Source organism: Dromaius novaehollandiae, chromosome 4 (genome assembly GCF_036370855.1).
Source record: "Dromaius novaehollandiae isolate bDroNov1 chromosome 4, bDroNov1.hap1, whole genome shotgun sequence".
Classification (NCBI taxonomy): Eukaryota; Metazoa; Chordata; class Aves; order Casuariiformes; family Dromaiidae; genus Dromaius; species Dromaius novaehollandiae.
The window spans coordinates 8,215,136-8,236,957 of NC_088101.1; the positions used below are offsets into that span (position 1 = coordinate 8,215,136).

Genomic DNA, 21,822 nt, shown 5'->3' on the forward strand with positions numbered 1-21,822 from the left:
GTGTTTGTATAGGCAGCATTCAGAGCTGACAGGGAAACAGCGGTCATATACATCATAAAAATCCTATTAGAAACAAGTGACAAGGTAGACCGCGTAAACTTACTTTCCCCCACCACTGCTGAGTGCTGGCGTTGGCCTCGTCAGCAGATCTGAGATCTGGGAGGATAACTTTGTCTTTGCGGCCGTCTGCTGCTGGACCCTAACTTCTGCGGCATCTGCTAAATGCATCAATGTCTTTCGCTCTGGACTTTCTTCAAAATTTTTACAGCCGATGCATTTACATATGGAAGAACACATGATTTTTGCCTGAAAGAAACAAACAGGTCGTGAGATACCAGTTGCAATTCTGACCCACTTTATGACAAACTGCAGGGAAGAGGTGTTTCTGTTTTAGTCTACTACCAATTATCCCCTGGAGGAAGCCACTGAAGTTTACTCATTCTCACATCAAGGCAAGACATCTTCCCAGAACGAACGCTTGAGTCAAATGCAAATCAATGGTTTCACAGTCATCCCTTTCTGGCCTTCAAATCTACTGTTCTCAGTGGAATGCACCGTAGGTAGTTAGACTATGAAAGAAGTCAGTCTGCCCCCAGCTCTACAACCACAAACTGTTCATTTAGCTGAAACAACAAAATTTTTGCCTTTGGCTTCCAAAGACACGCGTTCCATCTTCTCACACAGCATGTATGGGATGCTGTCATAACTGCTTGAGCTCCTGGAGAGATGGTGCCGTAGACTTATTTATGAAATACTGCTCTTCAGTAAAGGACAAACCCAAGTCTGAGTACAAAGTTGCTACATGTTTTAAAATTAAATTTATGCAAGAAAAGCAATGAATTTTGCAATATATGCTGCTTTATACATGCCAACTGCTGGAAGAAGAGATCAATGTAACCATTGCTGCAATACTGAAAAAAAGTCTTAGATTGTCCGGTGCAAAATGAGAAGTGATTGCCCTGCCGCATACTAAATGCAAACACTATTTACAAAGTATACAGACAACAGTGAGATCCGATCTAGGTACTAGTCGAACAACTTCTCGAATGTTGGCAAAACAGTCAAAATATCAATCAGTTTCAGTAGGGGAACAGGACTTAAGTGACAAATCAGAGCTGAGAAGTCACAGTACCAAAGGGAAAAGCCAGTGACTTTAAGACAAGATAATGCTTTGTACCTCATAACATTCACAGTAGTTTTTGAGACATCCCGAGCGTTTACAGTTACACCCTTTGCTGTGTCGCCGATCCGATTCTCCTTCCTTTCCTTTCCCTATTTTGGGCTTGAAGGCTTCAGGGTTTCTGTCCAGGCAGGCCTGTCAATGCAGACTCAAAACATCAGTCACTGCATGTGGGGAGCAGAATTTAAAGGCGCGATGCGAGAGCTCTAAGCCCTGTACAGGTGGAAGGAGATGGGGGTGTTACGCACCCACCACCCTACGGCTCTACAAGGCACAAGGCACTGCTTTCATACCAGCTGTACACAGAGGCAAACCAAAAGGTCAGCTGTTCCCTCTCAGTGTTACTCAAGAACTTGCCAAAATCTGTACGAATGGGAACACGCTTTTCAGTTCAACGACTTCAGAAGGACAGAGAAAAAGACTCCTCACCTTTATTGCTTTTTGCCTATCATTTTCATGGTCCAGGTTGTTATAACAATTTGTACAGTTGCAGTTATTGCAGAATTCACCATTTGCAAAACAATCACAATACCTGAAACAGAAGATGCAGAAGATTATTTATAAGCATGAACCATTATATGAGCATTAATGCTGATGGCAGCAGCGTAAATTTTTATTTTGGTGATACCCAAATGTACCAACAAAGGCCCCAGCCACCCTATACTAGAATCCACACTCAAGAATAGCATAAGCTTCATTTCAAGCCCTAAATCCTCTAGCACACACCTAAGTTGCAATCTGAAGGCACAGCTATAGCTCAAGGGTGTCTGTTTGAGCTGATGTTAACAAAGTTAGCCCACATCCCAGCAGCAGTACAGCAAGGGTGGTGAGACTTCGTCCTAGTGCGATCCTTGGGTGGCTGCCCCATGCTGACTGCCATCCTGCCACAGCCAGGCCACAGCCAGCTCAAGCCAGCCTTCAGGAGCTTTCACGCAGCCAAAACACAAGGCGAGGGATTGGAGCGCCAATTAAGAACAAAACTGACGTTGCAGACGACTAGCGCAGTAAGCCTTCTTTGTTAGTTTAGCCCCCCAAAAGTGGTTTTCAGCTGTGAACTGGATTTAGCAAAAGCAGAGATGGAAGAATAGAAAAAGAGTAAAAAGGGGTACAGCTCATAGGCTTTGAAGCAGAGGCAACTAGAGAAAAGCTATGAATGAGGACAAAATTGTAGTTATCAGGGACTTTTTAAAGGGACAATTATGCGACTTAAAAAAAAAAAAAAATCAGCACAACATTTACAGGAAAAGCCAATCACACTGCCCTGTCTCTTACATATCTCTGCTCTCCCCCCCAAAGTTAATATAGGGCAGCACCACATTCGTCCCCAGCGCAGGCATGGCTTTGCACCAAGAGAAACTCTGCTGGGTTTCAACAGGCCCAGTACTATCCACAGCTGAAGCAAAAGGAAATCGCTGACCATCATCTATAGCTGCTTTTGAAATCCTGCTGAGAGCGTACATTCATCTTTAGGAGCCTAAATTCCTTGCCAAATTGGCTTCCTGCAACTTGCCTAGGGTCACCCAGGACATCTGTAACACCACAAAGAATACAATAGGGTTGCTCCAGAGTCGGCCATAATCCTCATCTGGTCAAATTGCATTTTGGTGATTTTTAGCATCCTGCATTGTTCCAGGAACCAACTACATGAAAAGCTTTTACAACCTGTAATAGTTCTCCTTTCTGCTCTGTTTAAAATTCAGTACTGGAATGTCTCTAGGCTTCAAAAACAAAACAGGGCTGATATCTGTCCAGAGCATCACTGAGTAAATCACTTCTCCGATCAAGTCTCCTTATCTGTAAAATAGGCTACGTGCCTACCTTAAATATGCACTTGGAGAAAAATAACTCCCCTTCCAAACAGGGAAAAGATTTGCTGGTGAGAAAACACCTTTGCCAGAGTGAACTTACCACGTGCTCTGCACAGATGCCCAGCCACTTAAAGATATAGAGTACATCACAAGTGAAGTTCATTTCCAACAGCATTCTGAAGGGTACAAAGCTTTATCAGCAATGCCATTATTCTCCCAAACAGTTTCCAGACCGCTCAGGAGCAAAAAAGCCATGTATGCTGCAAAACATCTGAACCAAGAGCTTAAACGTCTTCCTATTTACCACGTCTTCCGTGCAACAGGCAATTTTGAGGCTAGGAAGTACAGGGCACACCTTCTCACACAGATGTGATGTGCATGATACTAAAAGAAACCCAAGCTGAGAAGTTTACATATGTTTCTTAACTTTGATTCAGATACTGCTGAATCACCTTCCCTCTGAGTAGTGCACCACTGATTTCCACTTCCTCATCTAGGATTCAGAGAGCCACAAATTTAGTATCTCCTCCTGATACTGTTCCAAAGTTGATATCCTAACTTGGCCTCAAGTTAGCAAACTTAGCGTCTCCTCAAATCATAATGCTCTTATGTCAAATTGGTACAAACGCATTGAAAAAACAGCAAAATATCTCATAAGGATGAGCAAGACTGAGGCCTATCACTGAAAAAAACATTTACCTAGTCATACGCTTCAAGAAATACACAGCACAATCCTCTTGAACTACTTAACACAGCATGGCTCTACCGACATGTTTTAGTAGATGCCCACGGATAATACTGTGGGATGTAATTCCACTCATAGCAACAACAACGCAAGTCCAACTGCTGAGTAAAATTGCTCCACGATGCACAAGGCTGCAAGGTTAGAAATTTAAGAAATGTTGAATTCCTGAATTCCAGAATTTCCACTCTGTTTCATTCAAATGGCACATGCACTGCACCATCTCCACTGACCTGATCAACAACCACCTTAAATTAGAATCTAGACCTACCATTTTTCATATACTTAAAAACATTGTATTCCGCCTCTTGGCATAAATATGCCATGTCAAAAATTGAAGGCTTAAAAATAAACAAGCTGTACTTACAGTTTCAAACACAGAGACTTTGTACAATTGCAGGGCTTCCTGGGGCGGTTTGCAGATTCAGAGGGAATTATTCTGGAAAAAAACCAGAAGTGTAACTATTTACACACGCAGTATTATCAGTTTCTTTGTATTTTAATTTCAGATACGTGGCTCATAATACAAACATGGGAAAATCTTTACAGTCCCCTTGCAATAGGTTTTTGGCTGACTGTGTTTATGTAACTACCATAAAGGATACCTTTCCAACCCAGAAAGAGCTAGGCTATTTGCTGTAAATCTAGCTGCATGACTAATGGAGCAATAAGGCTTAAAGCTAAACAAAGGATCATAACTAATAACTGCAATCAGAGAAGACTCCCAGAACACCTCTAAATACAGGAGGGACTGCATTCAGCCAAGGTTCACACAACATGATCGTGCCTTTCCTTTTGTACAAGTTGGAATTAAAAAAAAGTTTACAAGCTCCAGAACAACGAGCAAGTAACCAAAACATGGCATTCAGCTTAAAAAAAGAATTTTATAGCAGAGACTGGCTTTAACTACTCTTAAAAACTAGGATTTTGTGTTACTAATCACTTTTGATGAGATTCCTATCCAGCAATTTCTGCACATAACACAAGGAGATTAAATCAAACCCATTCATTTGAACAGCTGCATCTGGATTTGGGATTACTTGGCATCACAGTTTAGGTCACAGCAATGAAAACTACCTTTGCATACACAGTTTCCAGAAACCAAAAACGCAGCAGGACTTTGCAGAACAGCTAAACTTACTGGGGTGGGGAAGGAGAGGAAAAAAAAAAATCCATATTAGCTGCTATTTTCATCCTTCAAGGAAAATTACAGATTGGTGAGGGGAGGAAAAAAAAAAAAAACACCACACACCCCAAACCTCTTCAAGTCTGTTTTGGGCTTTAGTTCTGCTTCCCTGTTGGGTTTGATTTCTACCGGTGCTAAGTATCTAGCTCTTGTATAATCTGGCATCTCTTTCCAGCAAAGTCAAGAAATTGCCTAGCTGTTCCAGCTCCCTAACCTAGCTTCCAGCTCTGATGCAAAATGACAAACAATCAACAGACAGCTTTCGGTTCAACTTCCTGCTACAAGGGTAAAGAACAAACAAACAAAAACAAACACAAGGAAAATACCACTTTGACCAGAAGAGATTGCCTCAACTGTTAGACAGACACATGTTCTTTAGTCTGCAAGAGGATCTCTTTTTTAAAATCTACGTGCAAAACACTTACCCGTTGAATGGCAGCCGTGCTTGGGACTGGATGCTAGATGTCCCGGTAAAGCCAGTGTTGCTTGCTATAGATACATACGATGACTGCTGTAGCTAACAAAACAAAAGGTTAATGTGTAACATGAAAAAAAAAACATTTACACAAGATTATTTGTAGCAAGTCTTTTAATTAGCATTCCATATATTGTTAGAAAAATGCTATGCCTCTAACTACAGTTTTAGAAACTTGTAGAAGTTAGACCAGGCAGTAATCTTTGCCTTCACATCTAGCAGAAAAAGCATTATTTTAGGTATGTTTTGTTCTCTACTACAGTGTCTACAGCCATACAGATAACGGAGACTGCAAATACATGCTCACACCAAACAGTTCCTAAAAACCATGCTCATTTCCCCCTTATTTTCCTAAAAAAAAACCCCTCCCCAATAAATCAACTTCTGTTCCTGCAGTAATAACTTAAGTAGCTTCCTCAATCTACAAGCCACCCACTACCAAATTAAATAAAAAAGACGATTTACATTTCAACTTGTCTGCACAAAGCATCTATATTCACACCTTCATATGGTGTTCGTGGCCTGTGTTTTCAATAGTATGTTATCACTTTGGTACAAAAAACACAGCAAAGATAAATCAAAATAAAACAAAAATGCAATATATGTAACTAAGGGGAACAAGACCTGCTAGGGTACCTAGACCCACAGTTTGTTTTGCATATTTAAAAATAAACAAACAAATAAAATAAACAAAAATCACTCATAAGAGCTTGCCAAATGACACTGGTTTGTACTATCTTATCTTCTACTACCTATGCACAACTCGTTTTCTCCTTTTGGGACACATGTTGAAGTCAGGTTGGCACATACCGTGATGAGGACCAATTGAAGATAGCCCAAAGGGGATAGATTTTGTCTGGAACACAAAACCTCCAAGAGATCCAATAAATTGTATTGTCTGGTTTAAGAGAAGATTTAGGGAAGTGGAGTTCAAGGATGCAGTAAGAGTCTTTAAAGACATAAACTGCTGCCGTAACAAAACCAAAAATGAACCAGAAATGGGGTCGGTACCAGTGATGCCAAGGGCTGACAGAATCCTTCTTTGCACAGATAGGCTAGTTAACCTTCAGCAGAACACTTCATTTGTATTTCTTTTCATTTTGAATGTTAACCAGATTTCAGCAAAGCAGAAAGCTAATTCCTAAACCGACGCTGTGGAGCAACGACTTTAACAGGAAAGTAGTATGTTCCATAACAGCGCTACTTCCTTGCTTACCGCTGGGTTAACACCATACCTGTGTGACATACTGAGCTGGAAGGACTGCATAGCCTACGTTTCCTGCACCAGGTGCTGGTGCCAGTACCGTGCCCGGGGGGAGGTTAGTGAGGTTGGGCTGTATTTGCGGCAGTGGAGTGGCTGGCATAATAAGTCTCTGCTGGGGCTGACTAGTGGTAACTATCTGCGAAGTTGGGTTGATTGGTTTGGGCACCACCTAGAAAGAAAGGAAGTCTTTATGAAGTTTTTGTCTGTTCAGGGTAGACTCTTTAATAAAACATTTTATTATACTGCAAACTGGATATCTTTTTTGCCCAGCAAAAAGAAGTCAGGAATATGCATTTTACACTCAGCTTACCTGTTTTACAGTCTGTGCTGGCACAATGGGAACAGACATCCGCACAGGGGTTGCATTCACCACCACTGGCTTTGCTAGGATAAAGAAACATCGCATGACACACATTATTCACTCAAAACCCACAGTTCGGTCCTCCAGAGTTTCACCTACACAGAATACAGAGATATTCTTCATCTCACACCTTGGGGGCTAACTCTTGGGACTGGCTTTTTTCTGTTTCTGACAATTCATCCAGTATCTTTGCTACATTATGTTCTGCTCGTTAATACTGTAACTATGTTTTGTGATTAACTGACTGAACACAGGACACATCAACACTACTATGTGCAAAGAACACCTTTGTAAATAAGTATTTGCACAAGAGTCCACGTGCACGTGTTTCACAGCAACAGTTTACAAATCAGTCTGGGTGCAGACCTCCTCTGAACGCTGGATTTCCGTTTGTCAACAGGAGGATACAAAAGCACATCCTTGTTTGAGACCTTTTATTCCATTAGAGTTCCAGAAAGCACGAACAGAAGCCAGCAGAAACACCTGGCACTTTGAAAGCACGTTACATCCAAAGATCTTAATGTTGCGGTAGCCTGGCAAGATGTACGTGGGCCTTTCCTGACTTCACGCTTTTCGTCAAGACGATCGAGGACTTGCCGTGAGGCACCCACAAAGCTGCTAAGCTAGAGGAAAGCAGCCTAAAATGCTCCAAGGATTCAAGCTTCACTACAGAAGAATTTGACATAGCAGCATTTCCACACACAAACCAGAGGTAATAGTGGAATATGAAACCTTTCAAAATCTATAGGAGTCTGGCACAAAACCAAGTACATCTGGCAGTCTTAAAAGATTTCTGCCACGTAATCGTTTCAATGTTTACAAACAAACCAAGAAAACCTCACTGGGTACCTCAAACATCATATTAGCACCAGCACTTACCTTGTTGAAGAGGCTGCGTATTCGTACTGGGATTTTGACTGGCAGTCGGAGTTGAACTATTGGCTGTTGTGGCAGTGACAAGTCTAACATAATGGAACTTGCTTCCAGGTACCTGAATTTGCTGAACATTGGGTGCAGTTGCCAAGGGAATAATTGTCTTAAATTGAGAGGTACCCACTCCTCCTACCGTAATGGTCTGTACTGCTGACTTCACAGCCTGTTAAACCAACACAGACGGCATTAAAGTCACTTTTGACAAAGGCAGAACATCAGCATATTTATCCCTCAATTTGTTAGCGAACAATTCCTTGACCGCTAATATCCATGAGAACAAAGTCAGTTATCCCTGTGTTTACTTTCCAGAGCAAAACAGAGATGCAACAGATTAAATGTCACTCAAAGCTTGGAACAAAGCAAACTCAGTTCCGTTTTCAATTCTTTACATCAAACTCCAAAATAAATTCTATTTACACAGTGCAGTGACTCAGTCCCCTTCCCAAGATACAACGTCTGCCAAATTATACTTCAGATGACTAAAGAGAACATCGCTCAGTTTGTATTCAAAACCAAGCAAGGAACAAGCCTAAAAACATTACTACTAATAAAAACATGGGGTAAGAGCTCCTGCAGAACTGTTCGTGCTAGACCACTGCATGATTTATCTTTGTGTATACAGATACGTCCTGTCGGACAGTTTGTGATGAATACCCATAAATCACTGTGCAGCCCTTGAGGTGGAAATGAAACAGAGCACAAACTGATACATGAACAGATGAGAAAAAGTGCATAGGCCAAGAAAAGAAAGAAGCAAGAACAATGAAGAGAAGAAGAGAAAAGTAAGAAGGGTAAGGAACAGGAGTTTGGCAGGTCTCTGCTATCTCAGCTGGGACAACAGCTTATTCAGAATTTGCAAGACTTCATCTTTCCAGTTTCTCTCTAACTACAAACTGGTAACAAGCAAATGTTTATTTTATTTATATGCATTTGTAACACTACTGGTCTGATGAAGAAAGGCCCTTTTTTTCCATCCCTGCTGATAACCTCAAGCCTTGGTCCATTCCTCTCCTCTCTCCTTGCATCTAATTTCTTTTAGAGCTCATCTTTTCATTCTCAAAACAGTTTAATATTGGTATTAAGCACATCATTGACACTGATACTAAATTTTAGTATTAAATTTGGTTGATACTATGACACGGTTTTAGCAGAGTTTATGCACTGTCTATTACAATATTTTTCCCGGCTCCCCAACTTTCAGCAGCTACAAGAATGACATCTACATTTACACATATTTTACCAGATATTATTTTTAAAAAGGTGTTTTCTTGGAATTTCTTTAAAAATACACTGAAACCTCAACAACCCATAGCAACTCAAAATAAGCACTATCTGCAAGCACAGTCACAGCACAAGTGTTATCACAAGGAGACCAGCGTGGGCAAAGTTCCTTCTCCTACACGAATTACTGGCTGCTGTCCAAGGACAACTGGGAAAATTATAAAATCTACATGGTAGTTCTTCAAAGGGCTAGTGAAGCCGACTGAAGACAGGGGAAACCCTTGTGTTGTTTCAGATAGATTTGGATCAGATCTTGGGGGGGGGGTTGGGAGAGGCGAGAAAAAAGGTACTGGGTAGGCATCTCAATCCTGTCTTTTAGGGTGCTTGCATTAGAATGATTAATGTTTTAATGACTATTTTAAAAAGACAACCTTTCCAGTTTCTCTTAAAACAAAACAAAAAATACTGGAGTCTAAGTCCCCAAATCACCAATCCAATTATCACACTCAAAGGTAAGACAAGACTGTCAAAATCCATCCAAGTACCTGGTCTTTCGCTGTACATGCAACTCCATCCACTCCCAACTATATCCACCCTGCTTATTTACACTCATATGCATCCCTGCGTGTTTACCAAAACAAGAATACAGACATTAAGATAGAAACAGATTCACATAATTTACAAGAGAGAGATAAAATAAGAACTGTAGCTTAGGAAAGACTTCAGTGTTGTGTTTCCATTCTTTAACGCAAATCCATTTATCCAGGCTAACTAACATGGAAAACCCTGACATTTTTCTAGAAACGGAGACACAGAAGTTAACTTATAATTCTGCAGCTCTCAGACCACAGTGTCTTGCTTACGCAGACCTCTGCCACAAGAACATGAACTCCGTCATCAGCCTCAGAAATACTTGGAAAGCAGTTGTGGTCAGTGGGATACAATCCCTATTCACAGGTGAAAGAATTAAGCACCTGAAGAACTCTTCTTAGTGTCATAGGGAGACTTTCAGATGACTTGGGAGATTCAACATACAGAGGTGAGTACCTGAACCACGCAAGACTTTCCAGGTGGGGAAGCTGCTTTCTAACTGCATGCCCTTGAACGCCCTGGTGATGGTTTGCACCCCTCAGCAGGAAAAGCACCTGCTCCTCAGGGCAGTTCTGGAGCCAGCGCTTAAGCAAACGCCATGACGAGAACACCCTGGGACGGACGGACGGACCACTGCAAATTTGCGGTTTGGCCCTCCAGTCTCCCACAAGTGATGAGACAAGACACAGACATGCTAGAAGACGAAACAAAAGCCAGTTTGTACCTGCGCAGTTGTATGGTTGACTATGGCCTTCCCAGGGGAAGAGGGTGCAGACTGCTGCACTGTGAGGATCTGCTGTCCTAAAGCTACATTCAGTGGGACGCCCACCGTCTTCTGGGGGGAGTTGGGAGGCTGTGAGGCCACTGACACCACTGTTAGCTGCTTGGCAAAACAAAGAAGCTGGTTTAAATCTCTGTACAGTAAACACCACCCTGTACATATACGTCCCCCTCCACAGGAAAGAGGTACAGTTCTCAGCCAGTATCTCGAGCTCTCCCTGTAAACAAGGGCAGTGCACGTAATCAAAACGCACACAGACTCCTCCCTGGGACTACAGCACATACATGCAGATGCATTTTGGAAACTTAAAGGCATCACCCGGTTTCCAAGGCCAAAGGCACCTTCAGACAGCCATTACGGCTCCTGCGTGGGATTTTTTTTAATTGTTTTTGTTTTTTTAAGAAAACTCTGTCACTGAAGCCTGAGCATTCTCATGAATGGATTTTCTAAGTAACAGCTTTATAAGCTGTTTCATCACTATTTCATCATAAACTATTTCATCATAAACAGAAATTTCAAATGAGGGGAGCAAAAAGGACCAACAATCTCACCATACTCTATTAATTCAGCCAAAACAGAACTTCATTACTATTTCCTAGTTTCCTTTTGATTCCTGTAGAGACCTAGTTTTCTGACCAGATTTCTGCAGAGTGGAACATTACAATATTCTGCATACCTGCATCCCTTCCAGGGTTGCTTTTCTTCTTTTTGTTTTAAACTTCCCACTTCCTATTGCTCCCTATTTCTGAACCCAAAACATTTGTTCTTAAATGATACACAGAATTATTCTTCTGCAGTAAGATCAAGACGTAGCTCTAAGGGCCTTGCCATTGCCACGCTCCTCTGTGAATTCTTATTCCAGTATGATTTAACTTGCTTCTTCCCTATGTTTTGCCTCAGAACTATGTAATTCTCAAAGTCCTTTGCTCCACATTTGTCTAATGCTAGGTGGATAAAGCATGGCTAAACTCAGAAAATCCTCATTCTCACACCAGTGCACGTGATATAAATAAATAAGCATCCAAGAAGAACTAGACACCCCCAACTCTTGGTTCCCGCCTCAGACTCACCGTCTCTCCAGTAATATTCCTCTCCTCCAGACAATTTTATCAAGTCTAACATTCAAGTGTCAGCGTGACACCTGCCTGCAACGCAGCCTGTAATAGGCGTTTCCTTTCCTATGTATTGTCTACCTGTGCAGATCTTCAGTGCTGCATTTGGCAAGGACCAGGCAAATCTCACTTATTTCAGATGAGAGCAGAGAGAACATTTTAAATTGTTTGTGCAGCACTAGGCAACGGTTAATAACTGTTAACCTATTAACATCATAGAGGTCTCCTCTTAAAAGGAAAACAACCTGTTGATCTTTTATGAAAGCTTAAGGAAAAAAATATAGTATTCGGCTATTTGGCTAAGAGAGTACAGCTGCTCTCAGAATGGATGCTTAGGGAATGGCAAGAAATGGCACGAATGGGAAACCAATATAGTAGTACATATTTACCTAAAACCACAGTAAAAGAGCCAGTTGCAAAAATCTAACTGAGGCCTCTAACGGCAGAGCATAGTGATGCGCAATGGAGACTCTGAAGTGGCAGGATCACATACAGCTTCTAGCAAAGACTAAAACCAAGAGCTCCCTCCATTCAGACCACGTTGCAGAAGGGACAGGAAGGCTGCAGCCAGAATCAGGTCCTTACCTTATTAGGGGATTTGAGTGGCGAGATAGCTATTTTATTCGGTGTCTGTTGCGCTGTTGTACTCAGAGATGATCCAATAACTCCGCTCTCAGAGATCGTTATTGTCTTTGGTGGCGTTCCTGGAGCAGACTGTGAAAGAACCCTGCCTGTAATCAACAAAGATATGGTCAGCTCAGGTTGTCCCTGTTTACATGAACTTTTAAAGCAAAAGGTCCCTCTGCATTTCACACAATTTATCCCCACTTCTGAGGGTACATTACCTTGCAGGAGGCACACTGGAATTCCTTAAGTTATATTTGGCAACAAAGAACAAAAGGCATTCTTGCAAATAAAAAGCTACTTGACTCAAGCTTAAAAAAGCTAAAATTTGCATTCAGCTTTCCAAGACATTCAGCGGAAAATTCTGTAAAAACAGATAGCATCCATAAATGCACAGCCCTCCATACACATCTGTACTGTGCACAAACACCTAGTGAGCTGGCAGCTTGCTGGCAACCCCAGGGATTGCTGGCAAGCATGCAGAAAAATTGGGAACCAATCGGGGGCTACCTCCTTGTAAAAATTAGCCAAAAGAGTGACCAAAAAACCCAAAACACAAAAAAACCCAAACGGTGTTTGCTTTCTCTACACCTAGCTCTAAGTTTTTTCTCTTCTTTCTGTGCTGTTTATTTTTCTATCACTGCTTAACAGAATATACAACATTCCTTCAAAAAAACAGGTAGAGGCATAACTCCACATACAATCTGCTTTTACAACAGCAGACAGCAAACAAACCATCTTGATGTTTAAACATCAAGCAGCTCCAACTCGCTACATCATTTTCAGGAACACTGCAAAAGTCAGGCAAACAGATTTTCTTCACGCTTCCAAGGTTCTTTCTGAAGAGCACTTGACCCCTGAGCTTTCCTGTGCTACTCTTTGTCCCAGACTCATTTCTATCATAGTTTCTCTCTCATCCGTCACCTTGCACTATAAATATCAAAACAAGACAAAATGACCCAGCCTAACTTTTCCGCTTAAAATCAAATGGTAACACGATGATTAAGTCAAACAGAACCACCATGGAAAAGCATAATGCTAGTGGAAAGGTGCCCTCCTCTGAGGTCTACAAGCTCCAAGATAAGCTGCACAAAAGCGAAGGTTAAGTAACAGCATACATTACCAGTAGCTGCTAAAGCCACGTGCAACCTGAAATATGTCACCATCTGTGGGAATTATACCATCTACAGTATTCAACACTTGCAGTTTCTTTTTAGTGGTGACAACTTTCCCTTTCTCACTACATCCCCTCTGTACCCCTTGGCATCAGCTTCCTAAACAGAATCTGTCTGCTTGCTTTTACAGTTCTTTCGAAAATACAGCTTCCACCTCAGTTTGCAAAAATTCTCAGGCAATTAAAAAAATACTCATGTACAAAACCAAAACAGAATGCACACGTGCTACGCCTTCCCCACAATGGTGCCAGGCTCTCAGAGCTGGCAAGCTGTGCTGGCCATTTGTGGTGGAGAGAGGGAAAGGAGACATTTAAAAAGAATTTCCTCTCATTTAGAGCAGCATCTTCACCCACCAGTGATGCTTCTGTCATTGGCCTGGGGAAAAGTACTCTCAATTTTTCAGAGTATTCATTTTAGGAAGATTTCTCTACATTCTGGAGGCAGCAAACTTTAGTAACCTAATGAAACAACATAAGCTAAGTAATAATTTTGCTGTGGTTCCTTACTGTCTACTAGTTTTCACGTGTTGCCAGACAAAAACATAATGCAGCTGAAGTGATGTTGTTTGGCTTCTTGTTTGTTTCTTTTTAACATACAGAATCACAGAATAGTTGTGGAAGAGACCTCTGGAAATGATCATCTGATCCACCCACCTTGCTCCAGGGTCAAGTGCAGCAGGCTACCCAGGGCCAGATCAGGTGGGTTTTGAGCATCTCTAAGGATGGAGACTCTACCACCTCTCTGGGCAACCTGTTCCAGTGTCCAACCACCTCCACAGTGAAGAAGTGTTTTCTCATGTTCAAGTGGAATTTCCTTTGTTTCACATTGTGCCCATTGCCTCCTGTCCTGTCAATAGGCACCACCAAAAAAAGTCCGGCCCTGTCCTCTTTACATCCATACACCCATACAAAAGCTTAATTCAAACTCGTATAAGCACAATGAACCAATCTTATTTACAGGTCTACAAGTTTGGTGGAGAATTGTTTGAGGAAGGGAAAAAAGCAGGAGACAGATTTGGGCAAGTACAGAAACCTGTATTTCACTTAAAACACAAGCATGGGTGCAAGCAGCCTAACAAGGGAAGGAAAGGATTACGATTCAGTTATGTGCCATTCACTTATAGCTGTAAAACTCATGAACACAGGAGAGACAGTGACATGCTTTTACAGCTAGCTGAGGTCCCAGTTCTGTAAAGGCTCAACATGTTCATTTAAGTACGTGGAGAAGATTTTAGGCCTGCTTGGGGTAGTCAGTTTGGAAAGAGTTGAAGACTCATCTTTCAAAGCTCTGAAGACTCCTCTGGCTTTCTGCATTTGTCCTTTTGAGATAATTTACATGTCTGAGATGTTACTTGAATACATGCAGTCATCCATTTATGAAGGAGCACATCAGGCCCACTGCCTTAATAAATGTAAACTTAAAGAAATATGTTTTGGGCTTTTTTTTTGTTTGTCTGTTTGTTTAGAAAGGAAGCAGAGGAAAATTAATTTTCCAGAGAGGCAAACCATTCTTAATAGCCCTAATTGCCTTCTTAGGCACTTCTGCAGTGCTTAATACTGAAGTAGATGAGCCCCTTACAGAAACAATATAGCTTTATTCCTAGGACAGACAACTCCAGTTAGTCTTTCACTTAAAAACATTTTTCCTGCCATTTGCACGTATAACGTTTAAGTTTATCATAAGTAGATTAGAGGAATGCAAGAGCATTTGCCTCCTTTTTTCTGTGTACTTATATGATGCATCTGCAAACACTTTGTTTCTCAAGCAGTCTTTTCTTCGCTGGTGGTGAGGTGTTTTGCTCCCCCCCTCAAAATTCATAAAGTAAAAGCAGCTTACAGAAAAAGAAAAATGACTAATTGTACTATCACAGAGATGATCCTAAATGAACAAAGTGTAAGTGTACCAACAACTGCATTTATCTGCTACAACCTGCAAAATCTTCTGCTAGGTTTTTTCAATTGCATGAGGTGCTTCAACAGAACCTACATTAAAACCATCAACACAGAAAAATTTCACAACTACAATCACCATCTCTTGGAATAGCCTTTCAAAAAAAATGGAACAGCAGAACAAGTCAAAGAAGTATAACCTGCAATGACCGGCGACACTTGAGTAGTCTGCCCCGTAACAGCTTTGCTATTGATTGGTTTTGCAAAGATCAGCTTGGTGATCACTGGGCCAGAGGTTGGTGTTCGGGTCTTCTTTGCAATCTGAAAGATGGATAGAAAAAGATCTAAGTAACTTCAGCATTTTGGATCTAAAATATCATGCTAAGTAAACCATAAAAGAAAGAAGGCAGTGCTCGCACACGGAAACAGAAATAATTGCTTATCTCCCATTTCACCTCCATTTCTCACTACGGAGAGAACTGGGTTATCTTCAGAGCCACTGCAGAGAGCCAACAAGCACAAAAGGTGCAAAGCAGGACAGCCAAACCGCTTACAGTCTTCCATCTCTCTGCACAAACGTACGTCATCCTGAAGTTGAGGTCTTTTTAGACTCTGAAATTATTTCTTATGTGCAGTTTTTCAATATAAAAATATTACAATTAAATGCACAAATCTCAATTTTTAAGTTTTAAAAAAGTCACTTTTACAACCGACCAGGACAACACTTGCTCCACAGGTGATTTAAATATGAAAACTACCATTCTGAATCATCACTTCAGCTATTCTGACACAGCAGCACACTTCCACCCTGCAGCTGGCAGCAAGGAGAACAACCTTCTGCAACTGCTCTGAAAAAAACCTAGAGTATCAGTTCTTGAATGTTTTTGGCACTCACTGGCAAACAGCAAATCAGCTGGCTACGTTCAGGGGCAAGGGGATCTTCTTTCTGGCTATGAACTGTGATACTTCACAGCCAGTTCGGACTCCTGAAATACAGCTGGAGCAGGGATGTGTTATTTGATGAGACTGACCACATCAACTTGAAAGCTTTATAACAGGGTTTAATAACACGGACAAGCAAGACTTCATCCTCTTTGTCACGTTCACAGAAATGAGCTACCAGACGCATTTATTCTAATACTTTCTGTGCACTGGCATCCAGCTAGTGAAGGCTTCAACAAAGTGACCACTTTCAAAGACTGCTTAGCCTGTTGACTACGCACACTGTCTGCACTTGGTGACTACAGTTAGGATCTTTATCCCTTCCTGCTGCCCTGAAACTAGAAATGACTGAAAGACAGTTACCACAGGTGTGAGGAAACAGAGGAACCTTTAGCAAAGTATTTGTCAACCCACTTGTCTGCCCCAAATATATACTGCCAGTTTTGTGGCAAATCAGAGACCAAACTGGGGTGCTGTTGCACACAGCAGTGCTGCTCCAGCTGTTCGATAACTGGAGCGAGGGGATCTTCTTCCCCCCCTCTCCTTCCCTGCTCCGCCGTGGTAGGCCAACATCTTCCTTCAAAGCATCTGCAGAGCTACCCCGACCTCTCCATTAGCAGACATGATTCACCAGCCCTGCAGAAAACTATCCCGTTCTCCGTTGTTGCTGCTCGCACAGTGCCAAACGTGTGCTAGAGGAATCCTCCTTGAACCTCCCTTGAATCTCCAAGCTAACTCCCTCCACGTACCTAGAAGTGACACAAGGAAGAGGGGAAAAGACTAGGAAGTCCCTTGAGGAGGGACGCCCAGGTGTTTCACAGTATTCAGCGACACAAAACACGGAGCTGAACTGAGCACACACAGAAGGCCTTGCTGAAGCCCTGACACTTTGCTACGGTGCAGTTCAGGGCCATACCTGCCTCCTCCACCACACACACAGCTGCACCCCACGTGCGCCAGGCAGGGACTCCAGCAATGTCCCAGCGGCACATTAGCATCCGCGTGAGGAGCCATGTCTCAAACAGGTAAAACTGCTGTTGTTACTAAAGCAACTAACCAGAGAAATCTCTGACATGCATGAGAGTACAGAGTTGACAGCTACTTTTAATAGTCAGAGATTATTGCAAATGCTTAAATGAAGTAATCAAGTCGGCTGGATGTTGTGGTTTCCTATGTAAGACCCTATTTATAGAATTTGCTCACTGTAAACATCTCCTCTACAGCAGAGTAAAGCCGAAATATTCAAATTACGCTGTAGCAACACATGCCGAAGTCAGCCACCTTCCCTGCAAGTGGGAGCGTGAGGCCGTGGCGGTTCCCCGCAGCGCGCTCACAGCACCACTGGGAAAGCAAGAGCTCCCACCTCGCTGCGGCCTCCCATCCCTTCCAGAGACCCGCGTGGCTGTCGTGGCAATGAGGCCTCCCACGGAAAGCAAACTCTGCCTCCACGTGCCTTAGCTGCGCCCAGCCAAGGGCAGCGAACGACAGCAAGCTGGGCAAGCAGGCAGAGCTGGAAAGCAGCACTCGCTGAAGGAGGCCGCGTGCTCCTCTGCATTCAGAGTGCAACCCTTCCACGCTGGAAACCTCCGCCTTAGGCGGCCAACGGAAAAAGGCCGCTTGCACGTTCGCCCCAAGTACCCCACACCCAGGCTAGACACCCGCCAGGGCCCCTGGCACTGCCGAGCCATCGAAGGACGCCGCTCCAAAGGGTGCTGAAGAACGCTAGCCGTTGTATAGACGGCGTGCAATGTTCAAGGCTTCAAGCGAAACGGAGGAGAAAAAAGCCACTCTTTTTGGAGCTGTGCTAAGTGAAAACTTCAAACAACTGGTTGTTCGAAGACAAACTTCATGCATGGCACAGTTGACTTTTTTTTTTTTAACATTTTAGTTTAGTTTTACATTTCAGTATTTAAAGGATTCAGTTCTCTTAGCACATACACAGCTGGTAGATGACCATTTTTAAACACATTTACCAGTAAAGTTTTTCACGAACTTGCCTATATTTTAATTTCTAATAAACTCCCCACATTTTGTCTGTTGGATTCATGATCTTCCTTCTACTGAAATTAATTTTATCGTGCCATAAGGTATTACTGTACTTCACTTACTATTACTTTTACTCTCTGAAGTGAGCGCAAAGTTTGGCTCACAATGTGATCCACGTCTAGCAGGAAAACAAAGCTCTGAACTAAGGCAGACATTCTCCAGTAACTAATTAAATATGCTTTTAAATTACTTACATAAAAAAAAAAAGCTATCCGTTAACATGAAATACGTCAGAACATGAAAAAAATCCCCAAACAATAGCTGGTTAACACAAACAACCCTGCTTTCCTCAGATTTGACTTGCAACGGTGCAAGACTGACTGATGAAATAGGCCAGGAACAGAAGGAATATGCTCCTTAGAATATATATTTTTTTTTGTTTGAACTGTTTTTCATCTAGGAAGAAGGAGATCTAACATATTCTATCAAATGACCTAACTCCCCCAGGCCTTGGAAAACACAGCGCAACCCCAAGGTGGTCAGTTATGGGAGAGGAAAGGCCCTTGGCCCCCAAACGCAGACAGCACGCTCCTGCCCTACTTGCTGCCCCTTCTCAGGGAGCCTTTCTGAGGGCTCTGCCACTGCAGTGGATCAGCTTCAAGCACTTGCGAGAGCTTTCTAGGCATCCGTGGGCAAACTCCTTCCTCATTTCAGCAAGAGGCTGGAGAAGGCAGAAGAAATAATCACGATGACAGACTGTCCCTTTGATGCTTCAGCAAAAGCGAGTTCTCTGGAGCCCTCTGTCATTGCCTATACTAATCACAAGGAGCTTAATACTATTTCTCTTGGCCTACGTAAGCTAAGCATGCTCCCTGCAAGTTACTTTGTATTAGACTGCAAAAATACTTCCTGGGGCAGCAAGCTCTTCCATAAGAATATTATTAGACTAAGAGGCACACATCAAGCTTCTTGCTCCTACAGAAGGGAAGGGATTTATCTGCAAGCATCTTTTATTTATAAGGGTCAAATTGCGTCTTCCTCTAAGCACTCTCTACTAAACAAGACAAGCAAGCACGCTTCGAAGATCAGACTTTGTCTTCAACTGTTAAATGGCATTAGATTCATACACTGTCTCCCCCCCCCCACCAAAAAAAAAAACCACACCAAACCCTACCTCACGTTTACTACTGGATAAGAATACGTGCACACAGGCAGCTACCACAGAGGAGATCACGTCCTATAAATCCACCTGGAAGATGACCTAATGGGAACTTGCCCACATAGCCACACTCTGTGTGATTTATATTTGGTGTAATATTAACATCGCCAAGTCTGGAAATGAAAGAGAACAATGGTAAACTTCTGAGAATATAGCCAAGAATAAAGAAATTGAGCTAGGAATCAGGGTTTACTCTGAGGTTAGGGAGTGGATGAGGTCATTTTTCTGTGACAAGATGAAGCCACTAACATGATTTAGGAGTTACCTTGCCACGGTAGCAGTAATGCTATGGACAGAGAGGTGTAACTGCCGAAATGCAAAGCCAGTTACCACATCAAGACAAATTCAAGTTAGGCTGGCTTAACGACAGCAATGGAAGTGGATGTGGACATCTGGTTAAGAGAGTCATCTGTAAGGTCAAATTTCTGCTTAGTGCATCTGTACTCTATTGTGCTACGCCAGCACATCATTGTTTTTAAGCCTGTACACAGGCAGGAGCCCCAGGCTGAAAGCATACGTATTTGCCAGTTTTGTCCACACAGTTTAAACTATCTGTGCACTGATCTCAACTATATCAGGACAAGTTGTCCTGGTCTATACTAGAAGGGACAGCAATAAACCTCTCGGTACAGATGAAGCCCAAGGTCATGCTACATTTTACAGGCTGCAGCCTCGCACCTCTAAAACTGCAATCAGAGAGGGAGCAAGATTCTAAGGAACATTTCACCAAACTCTACCAATTATGCCTTTTCTGAAGTGCTGAGATTTCAAATAGCACAATCAGATCACAGTAGGGCTGCAGAATACTAATTTACTTTCTCTAATGACCTGAAAAGCCCCTACGACAGTGATGATGTAAGCAGAACTGAACAGAGCCCTTCACCATCTAAAGCTAATCTTTTGTCAATTCATTTTTCTACACCAATCTGAACTGCCCTGCTACTTTGTATCTGAAAGATCTCATGTGGCTTGGCAAATCGGCTCAGTTCCACGACGCCCTTGGGAGGCAGGGTATTCACAGCTTCCTTTCCACGCAGAAGGTGCCAAGAAGGCACTGAGAGGCCAAGAGCCTTTCCAAGATGATGGGGTAAATACATTACTTCATTTGCCAAGCCAGGGACTCAAAGTGTGGGTTACCTCCCATGTCATTCATGATAGAGGGGATTACAAATCTCTCATCTAGCCTCGTATATCCCTTTGATAACTTAATCATTTCCTGCAGGGGAAAGTACCGTTAAGAAAATGTTAATGTATCCATCTTTCCTGCAGTATCCTGCACTTTTGACAAGCAACTGAACATTGCATTCTTTCTTTTTATTTCTACTTCCTCTCCTCCTTATAGAAGGAGGAAAAAAAAAAAAAAAAAGGAAATCCTGATGTTAATAGTTCAATCTCTTTCAAGAAAGGAAGCAAAGCTTTAATTAAGAGACTACAGTCAACAAATTTAATCAAACTGCAGCTAACCACAGACTTGCAAAAGGATGCAAGTCAGTTACAGGTTACATTAAGGAATCTATAGGATTCCTAAGGACCAACAGGACAGATCAATTACAAAGTCACTGTTTTTCTATCACCGATGGCACAGGCAAACTCATGCAAACAAAAGCACAACACAGCCAGGTCATTTTCTCCTCACTTTCCTGTTTCTGTCAGTCTGCAGCAAGTAACTGAAGCCAAGCACTCCCAACTGATCCATTCTTAAATGTTCCTGTGCTGAGCCAAGAGCAGAAGCTTCTTTAAAAGATATAGTGACAACCAACCATGAGAGTTCCAGTTGCTTACATTTGCTTGCTATGGAATAACATCTGGGGAACTTGCCACTCTGCTCACAGTTTGCTTAAGTTGGTTATTTTTCATGTGCAGCAAATTAGTGTTTACTTGTATACTTAGAGTTTTATTTCTCACTTCACTTACAGACTGTAGAATAAATATTTTCCTCCATAACCCTCCTTGAGCTGTACTTCTCCTTCATTTTTATGAGATCGTATTTGTGCATTGCTGCTGACTACAACAGAGTCACTCACATTTAGTTCTGCTGTGTATCAGATGAAAATCAGACCATCTGGGTAATAACCCAGTTCTTTTCAACACATTTTCAGATCCCGTCAGATTCTTTTTGGTTTCAAATATCTCGAGCTCTATGCCAGATTCAGGGAACCAGACTTTGAAGTATCCAGGTTATGGCAATGTCTACTCTATCAATAGTTGTTAACACTATTAAGCAGATTTCAAGCAGACAAAAGATACCTTTATGCTGTTTTTCCTATGCTGTGAGCTTTTTTAGACAGCCTATTTATAACAAACCGTTAGAAGCAAAAGCTGTTTTTATCATA

General features: G+C 42.2%; 1 protein-coding gene across 6 annotated transcripts in view; it reads right to left on the reverse strand.

The window, feature by feature from the left end:
* Positions 1-21,822, reverse strand: part of LIN54 (lin-54 DREAM MuvB core complex component) — a 43,850-nt gene that overhangs the window by 3,147 nt on the left and 18,881 nt on the right. For 5 of the 6 annotated variants that reach the window (XM_064510363.1, XM_064510366.1, XM_064510364.1 and 2 more), the window contains exons 3-13: positions 15,543-15,663; positions 12,240-12,385; positions 10,486-10,641; positions 7,896-8,112; positions 6,966-7,039; positions 6,627-6,824; positions 5,342-5,433; positions 4,098-4,169; positions 1,610-1,712; positions 1,178-1,315; positions 104-306 (exon numbers count right to left, since the gene is read on the reverse strand). In XM_064510363.1, the coding sequence (XP_064366433.1) occupies positions 104-306; positions 1,178-1,315; positions 1,610-1,712; positions 4,098-4,169; positions 5,342-5,433; positions 6,627-6,824; positions 6,966-7,039; positions 7,896-8,112; positions 10,486-10,641; positions 12,240-12,385; positions 15,543-15,663 (1,520 nt within the window). The remainder of the gene's footprint in view (positions 1-103; positions 307-1,177; positions 1,316-1,609; positions 1,713-4,097; positions 4,170-5,341; positions 5,434-6,626; positions 6,825-6,965; positions 7,040-7,895; positions 8,113-10,485; positions 10,642-12,239; positions 12,386-15,542; positions 15,664-21,822) is intronic. The other variant, XM_064510367.1, reaches the window with a different exon arrangement.